The 21147-nt window shown below is 33.3% G+C and overlaps 1 protein-coding gene and 1 non-coding gene across 3 annotated transcripts; one reads left to right on the forward strand and one right to left on the reverse strand.

Moving 5' to 3' along the window:
• Nucleotides 1-697: 697 nt before the first annotated feature.
• LOC114409481 (50S ribosomal protein L27-like) lies at nucleotides 698-4558 on the reverse strand. 2 transcript variants are annotated; one of them, XM_028372962.1, is made up of 5 exons: nucleotides 4427-4558; nucleotides 4158-4251; nucleotides 1723-1852; nucleotides 1502-1626; nucleotides 698-1381 (listed from the first exon to the last, which is right to left on the reverse strand). In XM_028372962.1, the coding sequence occupies exons 3-5, from the start codon at nucleotides 1802-1804 to the stop codon at nucleotides 1145-1147; spliced, it is 444 nt and encodes a 147-aa protein (XP_028228763.1). In that variant the 5' UTR covers nucleotides 1805-1852; nucleotides 4158-4251; nucleotides 4427-4558; the 3' UTR covers nucleotides 698-1144. The 2 variants fall into 2 exon arrangements, with proteins under 2 accessions (XP_028228763.1, XP_028228762.1); XM_028372961.1 differs by having other exon boundaries at nucleotides 1723-1831; nucleotides 4427-4557.
• Nucleotides 4559-20198: 15640 nt separating this feature from the next.
• Nucleotides 20199-20305, forward strand: LOC114411038. The gene has a single exon (XR_003666423.1). It is a non-coding gene; the product is annotated as a small nucleolar RNA R71 (small nucleolar RNA).
• Nucleotides 20306-21147: the final 842 nt, after the last annotated feature.

A 21147-nucleotide genomic window follows, 5' to 3' on the forward strand; every position in this document is an offset into this window, starting at 1 on the left:
TATATTAAAATTATTTCAAAAAGTATATTTTTGTGATAAGGAAATTTTATCCGTCACATACAATTAACATAATCTAGTCCACCTTAACGATATATAATACTATATTACTAAATATACATCAAATAATGGATATGATAAGAAATAACCAAACTTATATCCCTTCATAATTTTACCAAACTTATTTGTCATTATCTCATCTTGAATATCAAACAAGTATCAAGTGAGTTTAATATATATATATATATATATATATATATATATATATATATATATATATATATATATATATATATATATATATCGAAAACACTAATTGGAAACGGGTTTTTGTCAACCACCAAACACTTTTCTCTAGAAAATAGAATGGTAATTATGATCATCCCCCACCAATTTAGTAGCACTGAACAATTTGACAAAGAAAAAGAATACCACAAATTTTGGCAAGGATGCTTTATATATTAAGAACCTTATTTAAAATAAAGAAAGTATGGCCAATCTAGAGGATCTTGTCTAGCTTTATAAGATCCATGATCTTATTATCAAGTCAATCATCTATCGATTTACTTTAAGACATAGTTCTAAAATTATTTAACCAGGGTAAATGGTAGCTAAATAATTGATTACAAATTAGCTAGCTAACCCCAGTGCCTTTGGAAGCACATCTGAGATAGCAATGGATTCTCTACACGTACGGGGATGGAGTGAAATAAGTTTTGAGAATTCATGAAAAGGTCACACGGAAACATAAGTTTAACGATGTGTCAGGTAGAAGTGCTTTTATGAATGTAGTTGAACATATCGGTAAAATTGAACCTTATTCCTACATGATCCGATCAAAATTTGATCAAGCACTCTCCCTAACCAATTACAGTTCTAATAATCAGGCATAATTTGACAAATACAAAAAGGAGCAACTCTCCAGCATGCTGAAGTACCAACTAATCTTGCCTTCGGGACTCAATCTTTTAAATGCTTCCAATGGAAGAGGATGTACCAAAACAACTGATTAGTTTTTCAATTAAAGATGGTATAAATTAAGGCAGAGGTTGAACATCTAGAAGTTCAGATAAACCAAGAAGGTAAAGCTGAATTTTGTGACCAAATAAAAATTTCTATCATGGATGATACTGATGACAGATGAGACTTAGACAGCAACTTTTAGTTCAGATGCAGAAGCATCTGCTGCATACAGAGGGTGGAGAACATGACCTTCCTTAGGCTCAACATGCACCCACTTGCGACCAGTCAACTTGTTCCGTTCAAACTTCACCCATCCCTCTTTCAATGCAAACAGAGAATGATCTTTCCCAAGTCCAACATAGTTTCCTGGATGAAAACGAGTGCCACGCTGTCGAACAATGATATTTCCAGGTATCACCCTCTGCATAGTAAGAAAAGTGTTACATCATGAGTAAATGGAACATGTCCAGAACATCCAGGTCCAGTTCTGCCTTCCTCTAACTGCATGGAATAAAATTAATACTCAGAACAAAACAAATACCTCCCCACCAAATTTCTTCACTCCAAGGTTCTTGGGTTTTGAATCCCGTCCATTCTTTGTGGAACCAGCAGTCTTTTTGGAAGCCCAACGCCTGAACGTGAAACTCAAACCTTCTCCAGAAACATCTAAAAATAAAATAGTGGGGTCAACAAACCATCAGTCTAGTAAATTACTTTTGAAATACATTATACAATAGCCAATATAGGATCATGAAGTTATACCACTGGTGCTTTTATACACAGGAACATTTGTCGCGAGTTCCTTGATATTCAATCTTCTGCACAATGATGCTGCAAAATTCATGATGTTTTCTATGGACAAAAACACAACCTGAAATACAAATAAATAACACTGGAAAATTTCAAATAATGTGAAATTAATCAATTATGGCTGGTTTGCCTGTGATAACAACTACCAAACAACAGAATGAATCAGTTGTGGCAAGATAAAAAATTAGTTGGTCACACAATTCCGTTGTCTTGTGATCGTTACAAGGTATTTACGTATAGAATTATAATAAGTGTTAGAAGTTGGGCTTAGGACCTACTTCAACCCCACAAAACTGACTTATAAGAAGAGGAATGTCCAAGCTTTATAAGTTCTATTTAAGCTATATCTCTAGACAATGTGAGACTAAACACCACCGTTGAGGCTTCACTTAAGGCATCCCCCAAAGAGTTAGAATAGAGAATTAGAAAGATACAATACAAACAACTCCATCCTTGTTAACGTTAAATACTGTTGATTTCATGTACATCTTTTTTCAATTCCTTGAATAAGAAGAAGTTTTCTTTACAAAACCTTGTGGAAATCCAAAACTCCCTCTAAGAACAAGTCTTTTATTTGGACTTCAATACTTTAAAAAAAGAATTAATGGAAATGCCATGTTGCAGTGTAGGCTGCATAACACTTTTTACCCTGATATGTGTGTAATGTGTTGAGCTTGCTAGATTATCTGTTCCTCACCTGTTCTTAAGAGCCTGACAGTGAAGAGAGTCAACAAGCCTCAAAAGTTTTTAAAGCATGTGCATGCAACTGCTTAAAATTTCTCACTTGAGGGAACATAGCTAGCTTGATAAATCTATAAAATAGTAGACAGGAAAATTAACCTAAATTCACACAAATAGAATATCTCCAAGGGCCCAAACTGGTAAAACCAAAACAGTCCCCCCATTATTATTCTTGAGATTGGTCATTTTTTTTTGTCAAATATAATGAAAATATTAAAAAAATATGTAAAATCAAAAACAAAATTATAAAGCTTTTTCATGTAAGAATTAAAATGAAAAATATTGTTCAACACAAGGACAAACCTAACATAGTTATAATGTTGGTAAATAGTTGGAATTTACTAATTATTCAATTCCACAACTAATTGAATAAAACAAAACCTTGTAGAATAAAACCTGGGTTGGTCCTATTACTAAAACAAAAACCAAATAAATATTTTCATATGCTTCCATGTTGGTCTATTGACATCAAAATTAAACACCTAATCAAATGGGGTTAGTAATTTCATATTTAGGATTCAACTAGGTAAACCAAAATAATGGATCAATGATTGTCTTCTTTACTCTTCTATTGCCATGATATTCAATCAATGTAATTGCAACCTGCTGCAACCCCAGGAAAAAGATTCATGCAAGACAGAAAGCAGAGATGTTGATATAATTGTGTCACAAACAGGAGTGTTGTTTTGCTAATGGATACCAAAAAGTTACAGAGACTTCATATTGAGACGAGTCATAAATAACTTGTTATCCTAAAAAGGAGATATGAGGTAAGATTCCTAAAAAATAGATACAATGTAGCATGCTATCCACAGTAGAAGTAAACGTGGGTTCTAGATCACAATGGTAAACATAGGAACAAAACAAACAAATCAATACAAACAAAATATAAAAATTTCAAGAAAGAAAAAGCCAATAATTACATGATTCTCTATCCTCAATAAATATAGAAGCATCTAAGAAAAAGCGTTTTTGTGCATCCAAACAAAGCAATTAAAAGGTCTCTATAACCAACTAAGAAATTAATAATACACCAGCAAGAAGCTTTTCTAAACCTGGAAAGCTAAATAAACATATAAACCACAGTGCATAAACCCCCATTCCCCTCACCTTAAACACCATCAAAAAGCAAACAGCTTCATCATGAGTGAAGCTTCTGGAGTGACTGGATCCTAACCAGTATTGACAATAAACCAACTCACCCTTCTCTTTCTAATTATATCATAACCTCACACTGTCGCACTCATTCCCCTAAACCATAATTGACAAGTTCACACTCTCCTTCGTCCTTCTCTCTCTGAAGACTAAGACCACCACACCATCAATCTATCAATTATTTCTTTCTTTCTCTTTCATGCATATTCACAAACACATTGTGCTCACCACCTAGGTCAACCTCAAACCCATCGAAACCCACAGCCACCAAGAAAAAGCCACGACCTATTTCACCAAATTCAGTCTCCTCCAACCCCATAAAACCAAAATCCAACTAAACTCTAACTAAACATTGGAACCAAATTCAGAAACGTATAAATGTAATGTGCTTGTTCATATAGGCAAAACATACAGGTAGTCTCAAAATCAATGAAACCAAAAATAAATCAATGACATAAAAAAGTGTGCAACGAGAGAGAGAGAGAACCTACCAATGAGTGAGAGAGAGATTGTGATGAACAGAGAAAGTGAGCAACGAGCACCGAGTCGAGGGATCGAGTGTGTAACGAGAAAGATCGAGCGTTGCTGCGAGAGATAGAGAAGTGAGGAACTTTTAATTTCTTTATATTTTTACTACGAACTTGAAATTCTCCTGACTTAGTTAGTTACAAAAGTAAAAAGTTTTAATTGATTTATCCAAACGGTTTAAATAATATATTACTCCGGTAAATTGCCGTATCCAAACGTATGAAACTCTAACCTCTAAACGGATGGAAAAGGTAAAGCAGAGGGAGAGTGACGCCCCAAGCGGTAAAGAAGTAGTGACGACGGTAGAGAGGGAGGCTCGCGCACTCGCAGATGCGGGGCACAAAAAAAAGAAAAAGAAAAAGAAAAGAAAGTAAAAGCTACAAGTGAACCATTTCTCTTCTTTTTTTTCTTCTATTTTTTTTTTTTTGTAAATTAAATTTTTAAAGTTTTATTATCTTTTATGATTTTAAAATATGGTTTAATCATTTTGAACTTTTATATCATTTTAGTTTTTTCTAAAATTTTCCATTAGAAATGTTAGTGTCTATTGGTGTTTTAAATTACAAAGTAGTTAAGTTAATATCGTAATCGTTACTATTTTTTATTTAAAATATTAAAAATCACTAAGTAAATAAAAAAAGATGAATTTGAAATCACTAACAACAACAATTTTTACTCTCATATAATTATTGTTGTTATTGATATTATTATTATTATTAGTGATAATAATTTCATTCACCAATTATTCTAAACACAACGAGTCAGGTCTCTCCTCCTTCCACCACTCCATCTCTCACCATCGACTCAAAAAGATTGTTGCAACCTCCATATGCAGTTAAAATTACTATCTCGCCTAATGACAACAATTGGCTCATGTCGTTGTTGGCAACAACGCGTTGACAAAGGCAACGAAGAAGATCGATAGCGCTTTGGTTGTGGCTGAGCTTTGACTGGTCGGGTCAGTCATAATAATCTTCCAATGAAACAAACTGTTTAGTCTCTAGTTGCGGTGCTCGTCTTCGTCCGACCCAGTTGTAGATGTTGAATGGAAAATCCTGTACTTGTTCAACCTAACTGTGCATAGTTGAGGTCTTGCTTGTAGATCTCATAGAAAGATGATGACTTTCTTGTTCATATTTGTGTTAATTGGTGAGTTAGAGTCATGTTTTTGTCTTTCATTGAAGACAATTTTTGTTTCGATCTCTCGTGTTTTTATTTCCAATATTATAGTTGGATAGAATGTCGTGAATAGTATAAAATTTTTGGTGATTTCAACAAGATTATCTGTTTAGATCGTTTGATTTGTGTGATGATGCATTTTTTTACCTTTTTAGGTCTGAAAAAGGTTGGATGAGATGATAAATCTTTTAGTAGTTTATTTTTTTAAAAATAAAATAAAAATAGTGGTAGTTTTTAGTCATCATTATGTAAAGTTAATTATTTTTTTAATGATTAATGTCACTTTTGATCTATTATATTTTATAGTTGTTTTACTATGATACATTAAGTTTTAAAAGTTTTATTCTGGTATTTTATATTTTTTAAATGTATTATTTTGATTATTTTTTAAAATTTAAAAGTTAATTGAACATTAATATTTTTAACAAAAAATTGAAAAAAAATACAAAAACAATATAAAGGATTAAAATACTTTTAAAATTTAATGTACGAAGATGAAAATACTGTAAAATATTATGAATTAAAAGTGACATTAAGATTTCTTTTTTAAAATAACTTGCAAGATATTCATCCATCCGTTCCATGGATTATTTCTATTTTGATGTATATTCACAATATATCTATTTATAAAATTAAATATTTTTATTTACACAAATATAAATAGCTAATTAAATTTAAAAAAATGAGAGAAAGAGTTATGTAAATAAAAATGATTTATTTTATAATAATATAGTTTATAAATAATATTTTGAATAATTTAAAATACAAAAATGAATTAAATTAGACGCAAACTACTTAGATCAATATTACATAAAATAAATTAGTTTTAAACTCTAATCGATAATTTTTATTTCATTAGCACTTGCTATTTAGATCACTATTCAGTAGTATTTGAGATGTTGTTATAATTGTTTGGTATTATCTTTGTCCTGTACCAAAACGATTTATTAAATGACTAACTATTAAGTTCTCTAACGTAGTTAAGAAATATTAACTAATTACTAGTTTTTTTACCCTTATGATGTATGGAATTAACAGTTTGTTTATATATATAGAATGATATTTTATGTATTTTTTTAATATAAACAAGAATCATCTAAAAAAATGTAGGTATTTTTTTTATTGAATTATTTATTGTGACATATAATATATAAAACATACCAAAATAAGTTAATGTAATAAAATAAATATATCATAAGAAAGCAATTGAGTTATTATATAACAAAACATGTATTTATGTTATAAATAGGTCACTCATCATTATTTAATTTTTTTAAAAAAATATTATAAATTGTTGAAAAAAATCCCTAACTCTTCAATTATTTGTCACATGTTTAAAATATAAATAAAATTAATTTAATATAGTAAATTTGATAATAAATTATTGAGTTAAATGAATTTAATTTTGTATAACAATTTTTCATGATTAATATTAGCAACAACATTAAGTATTAATACATGAGGTTATAGGAAGGAATACATGATGAATTATATTTTTAAGTTTAACAAAATGAAAACATTTGCAGGAATATGTTTTTGATCAATAAATCAATATTGAAAAGTTCCAAAGTAAAAAAAATATTATGCTAATAAATATTTAAAAAGTAGATGAGAAATATGTCATAGAAAACAATAAATAGTACCTAATTTAAATTTAAAATATTTATCGATAAACAACATTTGAAATCATATTAAAATTATTTGTTTTGTTAACGCAAAAAATGTTAATAGGTTTTCATTAGAAAAGATATGAAATATTTTATTATTAAGAAAATTTAAATTTCTCTGATATATCTTTATTATTAAAATAATTTTTCGTCAATCATATAATTTAATTATTAATATAATAATTTTATTTTATCATTATAAATAAAGATACATAGAATTTGTTTATTTAAACGTATATCATATATTAATATCATGTTATTTGTAATTATATTTATATGTTTAAATTCAAATTCATTGATGTTTTTAATTATGGGAGATCAAGACGATGCCTATTCGAAATTTTGACCACTTCCAATATGAGAATAAAAATTGCTAGAGTTTATATCCTTTATTTTGATAGGAAAATAATATGAAGTTATGGCAATTAATAAAAATCGGTATTCAAACATTATGTGTTTTAAATTTTCATATAAAAAAAATGAGAAATATTAAAAATTATGCTATATTTATGTCCATTAGTTGACAAAAAAATAGGCTAAAATTTAACAAATTAAATTTTTATTTTTTTATCACATTAACGTTTTAAATTATATTTTTTTTATAATAACATTAATTGTGCAATTATCTGATTCAAAAGTTTTAAATTATATTTCTTTATATTTTTTTAAAATCTAAAGAAATATTTATATACATCGTGTTTGCAATTTTTAACTTTTAATCTATTTAAAACCGTATTGCATAATCATAAATTTTCTACTGTAAAATGTTAAAAAAACAATATGAAATTTACTCCTCTTATACATATACTATTAAAAAGATTACCTTTTTATTATATGTGATTGAATATTACCTTTTTATTATATATGATTGTTTAATAAAAATATTTTCGTATAATATTACAAATCAGTGATGTAATTTATTTTAATAAAGAAAAAATTAACGTAACGTTTCACATTCTAAATTAATTTATTTCTTAAATTAAATTTTGAAGTTAACGATTATGAAAATACTTAAATATTAATTAAATAATGAAATGATACGATTGTCTTAAAATGATTTAATGATACGTTAATAAGCATTAAATAATAATTTAAATCAAACGTTTTGTCAAAATAAATCATATTATTAATACCGTCAATATCATTAATAAATCATATTCTTAAAATGAGTTAATGTGTTATTCATGACTGTAATATTAACGTGTTTAATCATGAAGAAATAAAAAAAATTAAACAAACAAACTAAAATGAATTACAGAATAAATTAATTTTGTGTGTATTTTAGCGTTATTTTCAATCCAATGTTATTAATATGGTTAATCAAATGAAGAAATGATTTCCTTGAAGAAAAATAAAGTTTCAATGAAAATTAAATCTTATTATTAAAGATAGAGCATAAGAACCATTTGAAAAGAACTTACCGTTAATGGATTCCTAATAGAGCAAATAGAATATCATTTTTTTTAGGGGAAGGGTGTGCTTTTATGTACCAATGAAATACTATCAATTAATTCTTGCTTAAAGTGGACATTTTTCCTAAAGAAATCAAATAGAGACGATCATATTTTAAGGAAGAATTTCATAATGCAATTGTAGACACAAAGAGGAAAAATAGTACTCCCCTTATTTAATAAATCACATGAAGAAATAAAAGAAAAAGAATTAATTAGTTATTCATGACTGTAATATTAACGTGATTAATAATATGAAGAAATAGAAGAAAAAGAATTAATCAAACAAACTAAAAGGAGTTACAAATAAATTAATTTTGTGTGTGGATTTGACCGTTATTTTTAAGCCAATGTTTATTACATAATAATAGTGAAAAACTGAAATCAAAAGAATTTAATTTACTCTTCCTTTTTGTCATTCCCAAAGATAGTTGCCAGAAATCAAAATTAAAAGTTGATATATGCATTTTATCATTTATATAACCTATCTGTATTCACAGAAATAGTATACAGTGATTTACCTTTTGTATTTTTTTTGGTTGTTTCTTAAAGAGGAAATGATCACAATTATTCAATTTGACAAGTAAAAAAACAAAATCATTGTTAGAAATGTAGGAAGGAAAAATGTAAAAAGGAATAAAGAAATGTTGTGTGGTGTAATAACCACTATCCTGAAAGCAAATTTTTGGCAGACCGTCGATGCCATCCAATATCCGATTTTGTCCCCCAAGATTTACATAGCGGCGTGTTTAAACTTGTGCACTCTAGGTCAAAACACAATAGAACCTCACAAATAATGCCTAGAACAACACAAAATAGAAAGGAAAAGTAGAGGAAAGAAATAGAGAAAATCTAAAAGTAGAGAAGAACTCTTGATATCTACAAATTCAAGCTATTGCCACACATTATATATTGTGCAGAATGAACAATCCATTGGCTATCAATTAAGGATAGCTTTCAATTTTTAAAATCAGAATAAAATGTTATAGAATGGCTAATAAATCCATTTAAATAGTTTACCAAAAAGTTGGCAACGGATTAAACTTAAATAAGAAAGGCATAAAAGCATTTTATACAAGAGATATCAACGTTTGAATTTTGCAAACGTAAATAAGACAAAAATGAATGGACACATTATTAAAATAATTTTTCATTTAACCTTTATTTATACATCAAAAATGATATTTACAAAAATACCTATATATATATATATATATATATAAAGATAACAAATACTTAAAGGACTAATATTTTTTTTTATCAAATTTCAAATAATGTTTTATAATGATATTGTATGTCATAAGTATATTAAAAATAATAATATAACATAAATTTAATTTAAAAATAAATATTTTAATTTATAGTATAATTATATATTTTAAAGAAAAAATAATATAATATAAAACTATTTCAGTTTAGTTTCGGATAGTTATTTTTTAAATTTAAGTTAATCATTGTATAATTTGAGCATGATTGTCTCCAATGAATGATATGGAAAGACAAATATCACAAGAAAAAAGGTTGAATTGTGATTTTTACAAATTTTAAAACCTTTTTCTAAAATAACAACACTATTGTCTAATAGTAAAAATGTAAAAGAGCAAAGATCAAATTTTTGCAAAAACGATTTTGGTGATAGCCTTAGATTTTGTAAAACAAATAGAGATTTTTAAAAGCAAAAATCAAATTCAAATTCTGAGTCAATTTAAAGTGCAAAAGAGAAAAACAAACAAGATAAGACATATGAAATTATACTGATTTGTCTCAACCACTGAAAATATGTCCAGTTCTTGACAAACTATCAAGTTTTACTAACTTCAACAAGTTACAAGATTAGTCATTGTCACTTCTGGTGTAACATCCCAATTTTCTTAGATTGGGAAGTTTTGTGTAAAAATTGTATGTGTTTGGTTGATATGCAGTGTGGTAGTATTATCCTTAGTGAAATCTTGCATATAAGGGATAAAATCATCATTAGATAGTTAAGTGACCTAGAGTTAAGTTTTGAGTCTAGGGATAAATGGTTTAAATGCAGAGAAGTCTTGGTCAAACCATCAGTCAACAAAAGTAAACTACAATTTAAAAAGTCAAAATAAGGAAATCTCTCATTAATGATAGTTTAGTAATTAAAGGCTTTTAGGATAAAGAGAGAGATTTAGACAGATTAAGGAAGTTGATAACATTAATATTTTTACATGTGAGAAACTATTAGTTCAAATAATTAAGGAGGATGAGAATTAATTTCTCATTCACTTTGATTATTTTTAGTCAAGACTAATAGAAGAGATTAATAAATGAGTTTATTACACTAAAATCAATTTAGAAGTAAGAATTAATTAGAGACTAATTGAGAGTTTATGGTGTAAGCTCCATTGGAGCTTGTAGGCCTAGGATCTTCTTCATCAATGGATTCCTTTACTTCTTGGAAGATGAATGATAGCGGAATGGAGAAGGAAGAGAGAGAGGAGACATCACTTCAAAGAGAAGATGAGTCTAGAAGAAACTCACCACCATAGGAGGCCATGGATGAGAGCTTGGAGGAAAAAGGAGATGAATGAAGGGAGAGGGAGAGAAGAGCACGAAATTTTATGCTCTAAAAGAGCTCTGAAACCTAAAATTTAATATTCAAATGATCAAAGTTTTAAAAAAAATACACACACATGACCTTTATTTATAGCCTAAGTGTCACACAAAATTGGAGGGAAATTTTAATTTCAATTCTAATTTCACTTGAATTTGAAATTGAATTTGTGGAACCAAACTTTGGAGCCAAAATTTCACTAATTATGATTAGTGAATTTTAGTTATGGTTCAACCCACTAATCCAAGATCAATTTCAAGATTCTCCACTAAGTGTGTTTATGTGTCATGAGACATGTAAAGCATGAAGGACATGCACAAAGTGTGACTACATGATGTGTCAATGAGGTGTAATAAGCAAATGCTCACCTCCCCCTCTAAAATTTAATAGGATTGGGCTTCTACCAATTCAATTAAATTTATTTCCCAACACACATCAAATATTCACTTAGTGCATGTGAAATTACAAAACTACCCCTAATACAAAAAATAGTCTAGGTGCCAAATACAAGAGCTGAAAAATCCTATATTTCTAGGGTACCCTCCTTACATTATGGAGCCCTAAATACAAGGACCAAATATAATGACATCCTAGTCTAATATGTACAAAGATAATTAGACCCAACCTTGGCCCGTGGGCTCAGAAATCTACCCTGAGGTTCATGAGAACCCTAGGGCCTTCTTCAGCAGCTCTAGCCCAATCCTCTTGGAGCCTCTTGCTCATGGCTCTAGTGATTGGTCCCTTCCTAGGGAGAATTATATCAGTTTAAGTCCCTAAGTGTGGTTAGTTTGAAAAAAAGAGGGAAAACACCCACATGTGAGCCCCCCTTGATGTAGCTCCATGTAGAGCTTGTAGGCCCTGAATCTTCTTCATCAATGGAGTCATTTGCTTCTTGAAGATCAATGGTAGCGGAATGGAGAAGGAGGAAAGGTGATTGGAGATGCCAATTCAAGGAGAAGATGAGTCAAGAACAAGCTCACCACCATAGGAAGCCATAGATAAGAGTTTGAAGGTAGGAGAAGATGAATGGAGGGAGAAGGAGAGAGGGGCACAAATTTTATGCCTCAAATGAGGTCTGAACTTTGAAGTCCAATTTCTCAAATGACCAAAGTTGAAAAAATGCACACACAAGACATCTATTTATAACCTAAATATCACACAAAATTGGAGGGAAATTTGATTTTTTTTTTTCAAATTTCAAGTTTTGTGCTTTTTCTATAGATCTTGCACTATTTTGAACGAACTATACATATGGACTTGGTTTCTGTAGATTTTGACCATGGAAACAAGTTCCTCATGTTTTAAAACATAGGATTTGATATAAAATTTGCATGAAATGGATTTCTACAACTCTTGGAATTTAGAAAACAAGTTTTGCGAACTTTAGAGGTCAAGTGTAGGGCAGTTTCGAAAATGAACCAAGTGGGAGTGCATTTGGGGAATTTTGAGTTCAAAATTGATTTAATTACATTCAAAAACCTTGGTAAATGATCGAGGCCGTACCCGAATCAAATAAACATGAAAATGCAGTAACTAGGAAGTGATCCTAGGTCGTTTCCCAACGAGCAGTGACAAGCCAAATGTTCATAATATACTTGCAGTAACAGTAACGATGGGGGGGGGGGTTTGGTTGTTTGGTAATTAAAGAGCAGAACAAATAAAATGGAATACGAAACTACTAATATTAAAAACGGGTTGTTTCCTCTAATTCAGAAGCCACTCTCTTATCCTGGGTTATGGAGAATTCGTCCCTAACAGCCAACCACTTAATCCAACCCTATTTCAATTTACTAAGCGAAAATCAACTTAGGGTTTTCAATACGTGATTAGGCACCACATACACCAGTTAGCCCTTCGTCCATTAAGCATGAACGCAAATTAGGCTCAGAGGCAATTAATCGAACACGAAGCGTGCACTGATTAATATTCACGAAATTGGGATAACTGGTGAAGGGAAAACTGCCAGGAAACCACATTACAAACGAAACCTCAAAGAGAGTTGGGCTTCGTCCTCAAAAGGAAACAACACCAGAAAATCTAGCCTTCCATGGATTCAAACAGAAAACGCAAATGAAACATGAAGCAGAAACGTAAATGAACAAGAACGTAAATGAACAGAAACGTAAATGAACAGAAACGTAAATGAAAGTAGAAGAAGAAGCAAGAATGAACTCGTAATTAGAAGCAGAAAACGGAAATTTGCATTAAGAACGAAAACTGTAACAAGGGAACAGAAAAACGTGAAAACCTAAAACCAAAGCTCTGAATAATGAAAATAGCATAACAGAATAGAATGCCCTGCACGAATCCCAAGGCAACTATTTAAAAAGAGTCACTCAAAGTCACTGGGCCCTATTACAAAACTCTGGCCCAAAATGAAATAAACACTGAACAACATAAAATAAAATTGCGAAATTTCCTAATTAGAAATTAACTAAGGTAAGCGCTGCTTTATTTGCCCTCTTCAAGTCCACAACCAAAATCCGGATTAAGCTCAATGTTTCATTAATTCCTGAAATTAGATTAAAAACATCAAATTAGCTAAATGAGCCCAAATAATAAAACTGCCTAATTAATTGACAATTAAGACCAATCAATAATTAAAATGGTGCAAAAAGGGTTTAGAAAATAGAAGAAAATGATGGCACATCAAAACCCCCCATACTTAGCCTTTTGCACTCCTGGGCAAAATGAAACAAAGAACAAAATCCAAGGATATGAAAGGGAGACAAACAAAAACATTCACATATTTCTCAATGAACATCAAGGAATGAAAGGAATGGGTAACATCTAACATAAGGAGATCCAAAAAGTCAAGACATTCATGAAAATCATCCAAGCAACCCAATCATGGCAAAATAGTTAATCAGCTCAAGAATGAAAAGTGATAAAGCCTCACAAGATATACACTCTATCTCTCAAGTGTCTAGGCTACTATTTACCCTCAAAGCACCCATGAAAGCAAACACCACATAAACTTGGCAAGATTCTAAAATTGACAATCAACCCATAAACACAAGCACATGAGGATCAAAAGGTCTTTTAAGGTTGTAATGGGGCCAAGGACAAGGTATGGAGAAATATGGAATAAGTGGCTAAATCCCAAAGGAATAGAGGAGCAAAGGGGAATAAGTGCATATTAAGAAAAAAAAATAAGAAAATAAAAAGAAGTAAAGATAAAAATTAAACATGAAGAGTAGAACCAAGAGTTTCATCATTCTTGTGCCATTTAAGATCTTATTCACTCAACTTTATTGCTTTTCTTTTTCTTTTTTCGATTTTTTTTTCTCTTTAGCCTTTGAGAAACAACATTTCATTCAGCATGTCCAACATTTAACCAATATACAATGTACATCAAGTATGGCCCAAAATACATCATGAAGCATAACCAACAAAACAAGTTGTCCAATGAAACAAAAACCCCCCACACTTATTCCCAAAACAATTCCAAAGCTCCAAAATTCCTTAAGGATATGGTAATATCATGGTTTTTCACTTAAGGCTTGTAGTGAGCTTCAAAACAAGGAAAGGGAAACAAGGCTCAAAAGGGCTATCAAAGGAATTAATTCAAGGTAAGTCCATTTGGCTAGAAGATTATAAGAACAAAATTGCCTTAATCATTTCCAAATATGCATGTGAATTAGGATGCATCAACAAGAATCAAGCCAAGGCTATTGTGCAAGCAATCAATGGGGCAAAACACACCAAATGATTATAATGATGGATGGCTCAAATTCTCACAAAGGTAAAATCATCACTTTCAAATTGAGCTTTCAAAACTATCATGACATGTAGAGAAGAATCAAGGATTTCAAGTCACAAAATGTCAAGAACTTTTATTTTCAAAACAATTACCCATTTCTTGAACATATCCTATAATTCAAAGAAAAACATGCAAAGTCGTACGTGCACACGAAATTGACCCAAAATATTAAACTGAAAATCCGACAAAACTAACAACCTTAACAAATTAACACAACTAACAAATTAACAAAACCAACAAAACTAGCAAAACCAAAGAACACTCCCCCCCATACTTAAACAACACATTGTCCTCAATGTAGCACAATTAAAAGATTAAAAACAATTAAATCATCAAAGAGAATCAGACAAGTGTAATAAAAGCAAAGAAGGAGATAGGAAAAGAAAAACTCCCTAAGTCATGGTGGAGGAAGAGTAGGGTGGAGTAAGGAAGTCTCTTCCACCACTACGTCCACTAAAGAAGGGTTCGTGAGGAATGGCTTAAGTCGATGTCCGTTGACCTTGAAGCTCTTGTTTGTGGAGTCGCTTTTGATCTCAACTGTACCATAAGGAAAAACATTAGTAACAACAAAAGGACCAATCCACTTAGACCTCAACTTACCACTCATGAGTCCAAGCCTAGAATTATACAATAACACTTTTTGCCCAACCATGAAGTCTTTTTTAACTATCATGCTATCATGGAACTTCTTGGTCTTTTCTTTGTAGAACTTGGCATTCTCGTAGGCTTCTAGGCGGATTTCATCTAACTCACTCAGTTGCAACTTCCTTTCCTCGCCAGCTTGATCCATAGAGAAGTTGCAAGTCTTCACTGCCCAGTATGCTTTGTGCTCAATTTCCACTGGAAGATGACATGCCTTTCCAAAGACAACCCGATAAGGAGACATTCCTATGGGTGCTTTGTAGGAAGTTCGATGTGCCCAGAGAGCATTATCAAGCCTGGTACTCCAATCTTTCCTGCTTGGCTGCACAATCTTCTCTAGAATTCTCTTGATTTCCCTGTTAGAAATTTCTGCCTGTCCATTAGTCTGGGGGTGGTATGGTGTGGATACCCTGTGTACCACCCCGTACTTTTTAAGCAGGGCATGCATTGTCCTGTTGCAAAAATGGGTTCCTTGATCACTAACAATTGCTTTAGGTACTCCAAACCTGCAAAACAGATTAGACCTGACAAAGTCTGCGACAACTTTAGCATCATTAGTTCTAGTGGGCTTGGCTTCCACCCATTTTGAAACATAATCAACTGCAAGGAGAATATAAACATAACCAAAAGAGACAGGAAAAGGACCCATGAAATCTATACCCCAGACATCAAACACCTCACAGAATAGCATAGGTTGCTGAGGCATTTGTTGTCGCCATGTAAGTGTATTTCCTGCTCTCTGACACTGCTCACAAGTGCTGCAGATCTTCCACGCATCTTTAAAGATGGTGGGCCAATAAAAACCACAATCAAGCACTTTGCGAGCTGTCCTTTGAACACCCAGATGACCTCCCGGTGCAGAAGAATGACAGAACTGCAGGACTGAGTCAGTCTCATGATCTGGAATGCACCGTCTAATGACCTGATCACTGCACAATTTCCACAGGTAGGGGTCATTCCAAATAAAATTCTTAGCATCACTTTTAATCTTATCTTTTTGGGCCTTAGATGCTAAGGGAGGAAAAACAGAGGCAACTAAATAATTGACAATGTTAGAAAACCAGGGAGTAGAAAGAGAGTCAGAAATACTATACAATATATACAAATGATCATCCGGGAAATCATCCTGAATAGGTGAATCTGCATCAGAGACACGTTCGATCCGACTCAAATGATCAGCAACTAGATTTTGTGCTCCGCTCCTATCACGGATCTCCAAGTCAAACTCTTGGAGCCAGAGCATCCATCGGATCAACCTAGGCTTAGAATCAGCCTTCTTCAACAAGTACTTTAAAGCTGCATGGTCAGTATAAACAATAATGAGGGTACCAAGCAAATAAGATCGAAATTTTTTAAGAGCAAAAACTATGGCTAGAAGCTCCTTCTCAGTAGTAGTATAATTTGCTTGGGCAGCATCTAAAGTCCTAGAAGCATAGTATATCACCCTGGGCAATTTATCAATTTTCTGAGCAAGAACAGCCCCCAATGCATAATTTGATGCATCACACATAAGCTCAAAAGGGGCTGTCCAGTCGGGTGCCTGGATGATGGGGGTGGTAGTCAGCGCTCTTTTGAGGCAATCAAAAGCCTCTTTGCATCTGTCATTAAAGTCAAACTCCACCTCCTTTTGCAACAAGTTGGACAATGGAAGGGCTACTTTGCTAAAATCCCTTATAAAGCGCCTGTAGAATCCTGCATGACCAAGAAAAGATCGCACCTCTCGCACACAAGAGGGGTAAGGCAATTGTGAAATAACAGAAATTTTTGCAGGATCTACTTCAATACCCTTATTGGAAATAATGTGGCCTAAAACTATACCTTGCTCAACCATAAAATGACATTTTTCAAAATTTAGAACAAGGTTAGTTTCAATGCATCTATTCAAAACTTTTTCCAAACTATTCAAACAACCATCAAAAGAGGATCCATATACAGTGAAATCATCCATAAACACCTCTATGCAATTTTCTAAAAAATCACTGAAAATACTAATCATGCACCGCTGGAAGGTACCAGGGGCATTGCACAGGCCGAAAGGCATCCTCCTATAAGCAAAAGTGCCGAAGGGGCAGGTGAATGTGGTCTTTTCCTGATCCTCAGGAGCAATAGTAATTTGCATATAAGCAGAAAAACCATCAAGGAAACAGTAGTGGGATTTACCTGCCAGGCGTTCAAGCATCTGGTCAATGAATGGCAGGGGAAAATGGTCCTTTTTGGTAACCTGGTTCAGCCTCCTATAGTCAATGCAGACTCTCCAACTGTTCTGCACCCGAGTAGGAATCAGCTCCTCCTTCTCATTTCTGATCACTGTGAGGCCAGTCTTTTTCGGGACTACCTGGACGGGACTCACCCATTGGCTGTCGGAGATAGGATAAATGATTCCAGCTTGCAAAAGCTTGGTTATCTCCTTCTTCACTACATCAAGAATCACCGGGTTGAGTCTTCTCTGTGGCTGTCTTACTGGTTTAGCTCCATCCTCTAAATTTATTCGATGCATACATGTGGATGGGCTAATACCAGGAATGTCCGCCAGGGTCCAGCCTATAGCCTTCTTATGCTTCTTGAGAACTGACAACAACTTCTCCTCTTGCTCATCAGCAAGGGAGGCAGATATAATCACTGGAAAACTCTTGCTATCATCCAAGTAAGCGTATTTTAAATTCGATGGCAGAGGCTTCAATTCTGGTGTGGTCGGATGGACAGTGGTGGAAGGGGATGGTTTCTCAGCCTTTACCTCATAAAGAAAGTCAGAGGTATGTGTACTTCCTGAAACATGGTTAGTCCTATCTGACTCTATAAAATCAATCTCAAGAGGTAAAACACCACCACCAGGCATGCAATCAATATCACTCTCAGATTCACTCTCAGCATCAAATTCAGACATATGATCAAGTACAATTTCAGACTCAATGCATGAAGAGTGAGAGGCATGCAGATTAGAATAAAGATCAGTCATGTATTCATCAACAACATGGTCAATTATTTCAGCACGAAATACAGAAAGATCTTCATATGGGTATTTCATAGCATCCAGAATATTAAAATGAACAGTTATATCACCAAACTCCATGGACAGTGTGCCTACATAAACATCTATCTTAGTTCTAGCAGTTTTCATAAAGGGTCTGCCTAGAATGATGGGAACTGATCCTTGAGAAAATCCATCTTCCATATTCAAGATATAAAAATCAACAGGGAAAATCAGTTCACCAACTCTAACTAAGACATCTTCTATGAAACCAACAGGATAGGCAACACTTCTATTAGCTAAATGAATTACCACATCAGTTGACTGCAAGGGACCTAGAGATAGAGAATTAAAAATCGACAGAGGCATAACACTAACAGAGGCTCCTAAATCTAGCATGGCATTGTCAAACTTACTATTCCCTATAATACAAGGTATGCTGAATGTACCTGGATCTTTGCATTTTTCAGGAATTTGAGGAACAGATTTACCAATCAATGCGGAGACATTTATGCCCATGCTAATTCGTTCACTTCCTTTAAGCTTCCGCTTATTAGTGCACAGCTCTTTCAAGAATTTGGCATATCTTGGAATTTGCTTTATTGCATCCAACAGAGGTATGTTTACCTCTACTTTTCTAAACGTTTCCAAGATCTCTTTCTCTGCCTCTTCCATTTTTTTGTTGGAAACTGCTCTTGGAGGGAATGGAAGAGGGGGAATGTCCTGCTTCTGCAAATCAGAATTACCTGTGGAAGAAGATTCACCTGCACAGAAATTGTTAGGTAGATTTTTGTCATCACCTTTTTCTGGAATAAAGTGAAGTTTGGCAGGTTCATTTGCAGATGAGGAAGGTGTTACGGGTTGAGGTCCTTGACACTGCTTTCCCGACCTTAATGAAATGACACTGACATTTTTGGGATTTTGGACAGCTTGAGAAGGCAGCTTGTCAGAATTCTGGGACTGTTGTTGATTCAATTGGGTAGCTAATTGTCCCATCTGATTGGTTAAGCTCTGAATGGAGGCTCTGGTCTCTTGCTGAAACTGCATGTTCTGCATAGTCATTTGCCTCACAAGTTCTTCGAGGGAAGGTTGTGGAGGGGCCTCAACTGTTGGTTGTTTCTGGGGTTGTTGCTGTTGTTGGATTGGTGGAGGAATGTATGGTCTACTTGGGCCAACAGCATTTTGGAAGGAAGGAGCAGGCTGCTGTTGTTGTTGCTGAGGGCTGGACCATCTGAGGTTAGGGTGATTCCTCCATCCAGGGTTGTATCTGTTGCTGGAAAGGTCATAATTGCTCTGCTGTGGTTGATTTTGCTGCTGAGGTTGAGGAGGTCTATTGTAAATATTTGCAGCATAAGCTTTAGGCTGCTCAATTGCTCCAGGTTGCTGCATGGAAGGGCAAAGGTCTGTATGGTGGTCAGCAGAGGAGCACAAACCACAAACCCTTGCGACAGGTATAGATTTCTGATTCAAGGCCAGCTGGGTTACCAAGTTAACCAATGCATCCAGTTTGCCTTCAAGCTTCTTAGTTTCAGATGATGCAGATGGGTTTGTAGCTACCTCATGCACTCCTCTAATGACTATGGCATCATTTCTGTCGCTAAACTGCTGGGAGTTGGAGACCATCTTCTCAATTAAATTTCTGGCTTCAGCAGGAGTCATGTCTCCAAGGGCTCCACCACTAGCAGCATCTATCATACTTCTCTCCATATTACTGAGTCCTTCATAAAAATATTGGAGAAGAAGCTGTTCTGAAATCTGATGGTGGGGGCAACTGGCACATAGTTTCTTAAATCTCTCCCAATACTCATACAGGCTCTCTCCACTGAGTTGTCTAATACCTGAGATATCCTTCCTGATGGCTGTGGTCCTGGAAGCAGGGAAAATTTTTTCTAAGAATACTCTCTTAAGGTCATCCCAACTCGTGATGGACCTTGGAGCAAGGTAATACAGCCAGTCCTTTGCCACTCCCTCTAATGAATGAGGAAAAGCCTTCAGAAATATGTGATCCTCTTGGACATCTGGGGGTTTCATGGTGGAGCAGACAATGTGAAATTCTTTCAAATGTTTGTGCGGGTCTTCACCTGCAAGGCCATGAAACTTTGGAAGCAAATGAATCAGTCCAGTTTTAAGAACATATGGGACATCCTCATCAGGGTATTGGATGCACAAGCTTTCATAGGTGAAATCAGGTGCAGCCATTTCCCTTAGAGTCCTCTCACGAGGTGGAGGTTGTGCCATGTTCTCAGAATGTGCAAAATCAGAATGCTCAGAATCAGAATGCTCAAAATTATAATGCTCAAGATCAGGATGTTCAAAATCACCAATAACAGAATGCACAGATTCACCAGTTATGGAATGCTCAGAATGATCAAAAGGTATAAAATGATGCCTAACTAATCTATGAAATGTCCTATCTATCTCAGGATCAAAGGGTTGTAAGTCAGATGGATTGCCTCTAGTCATACACTACATTCAGCATGCACACAACTAGTTGCCTTGTCATGTAAATAAAGGTGTAGGTTTGAACTACAGCTACCCTCAAATGATATCCAAATGACTTGAAATTTTGTGAGCAACCTTATAAAATGATGAGAAGATAGCACAAAAAATTTCAGACAAAAATTCAAAGTCTAACTATGAAATCTAAAATTGGTAGGTTAAGAAAAATAAGTGAATAAAACTTGAAAAATAAAAAACTTTTG

The sequence above is a fragment of the Glycine soja genome, chromosome 4, assembly GCF_004193775.1.
Source record: "Glycine soja cultivar W05 chromosome 4, ASM419377v2, whole genome shotgun sequence".
In the NCBI taxonomy this organism is placed as follows: domain Eukaryota; kingdom Viridiplantae; phylum Streptophyta; class Magnoliopsida; order Fabales; family Fabaceae; genus Glycine; species Glycine soja.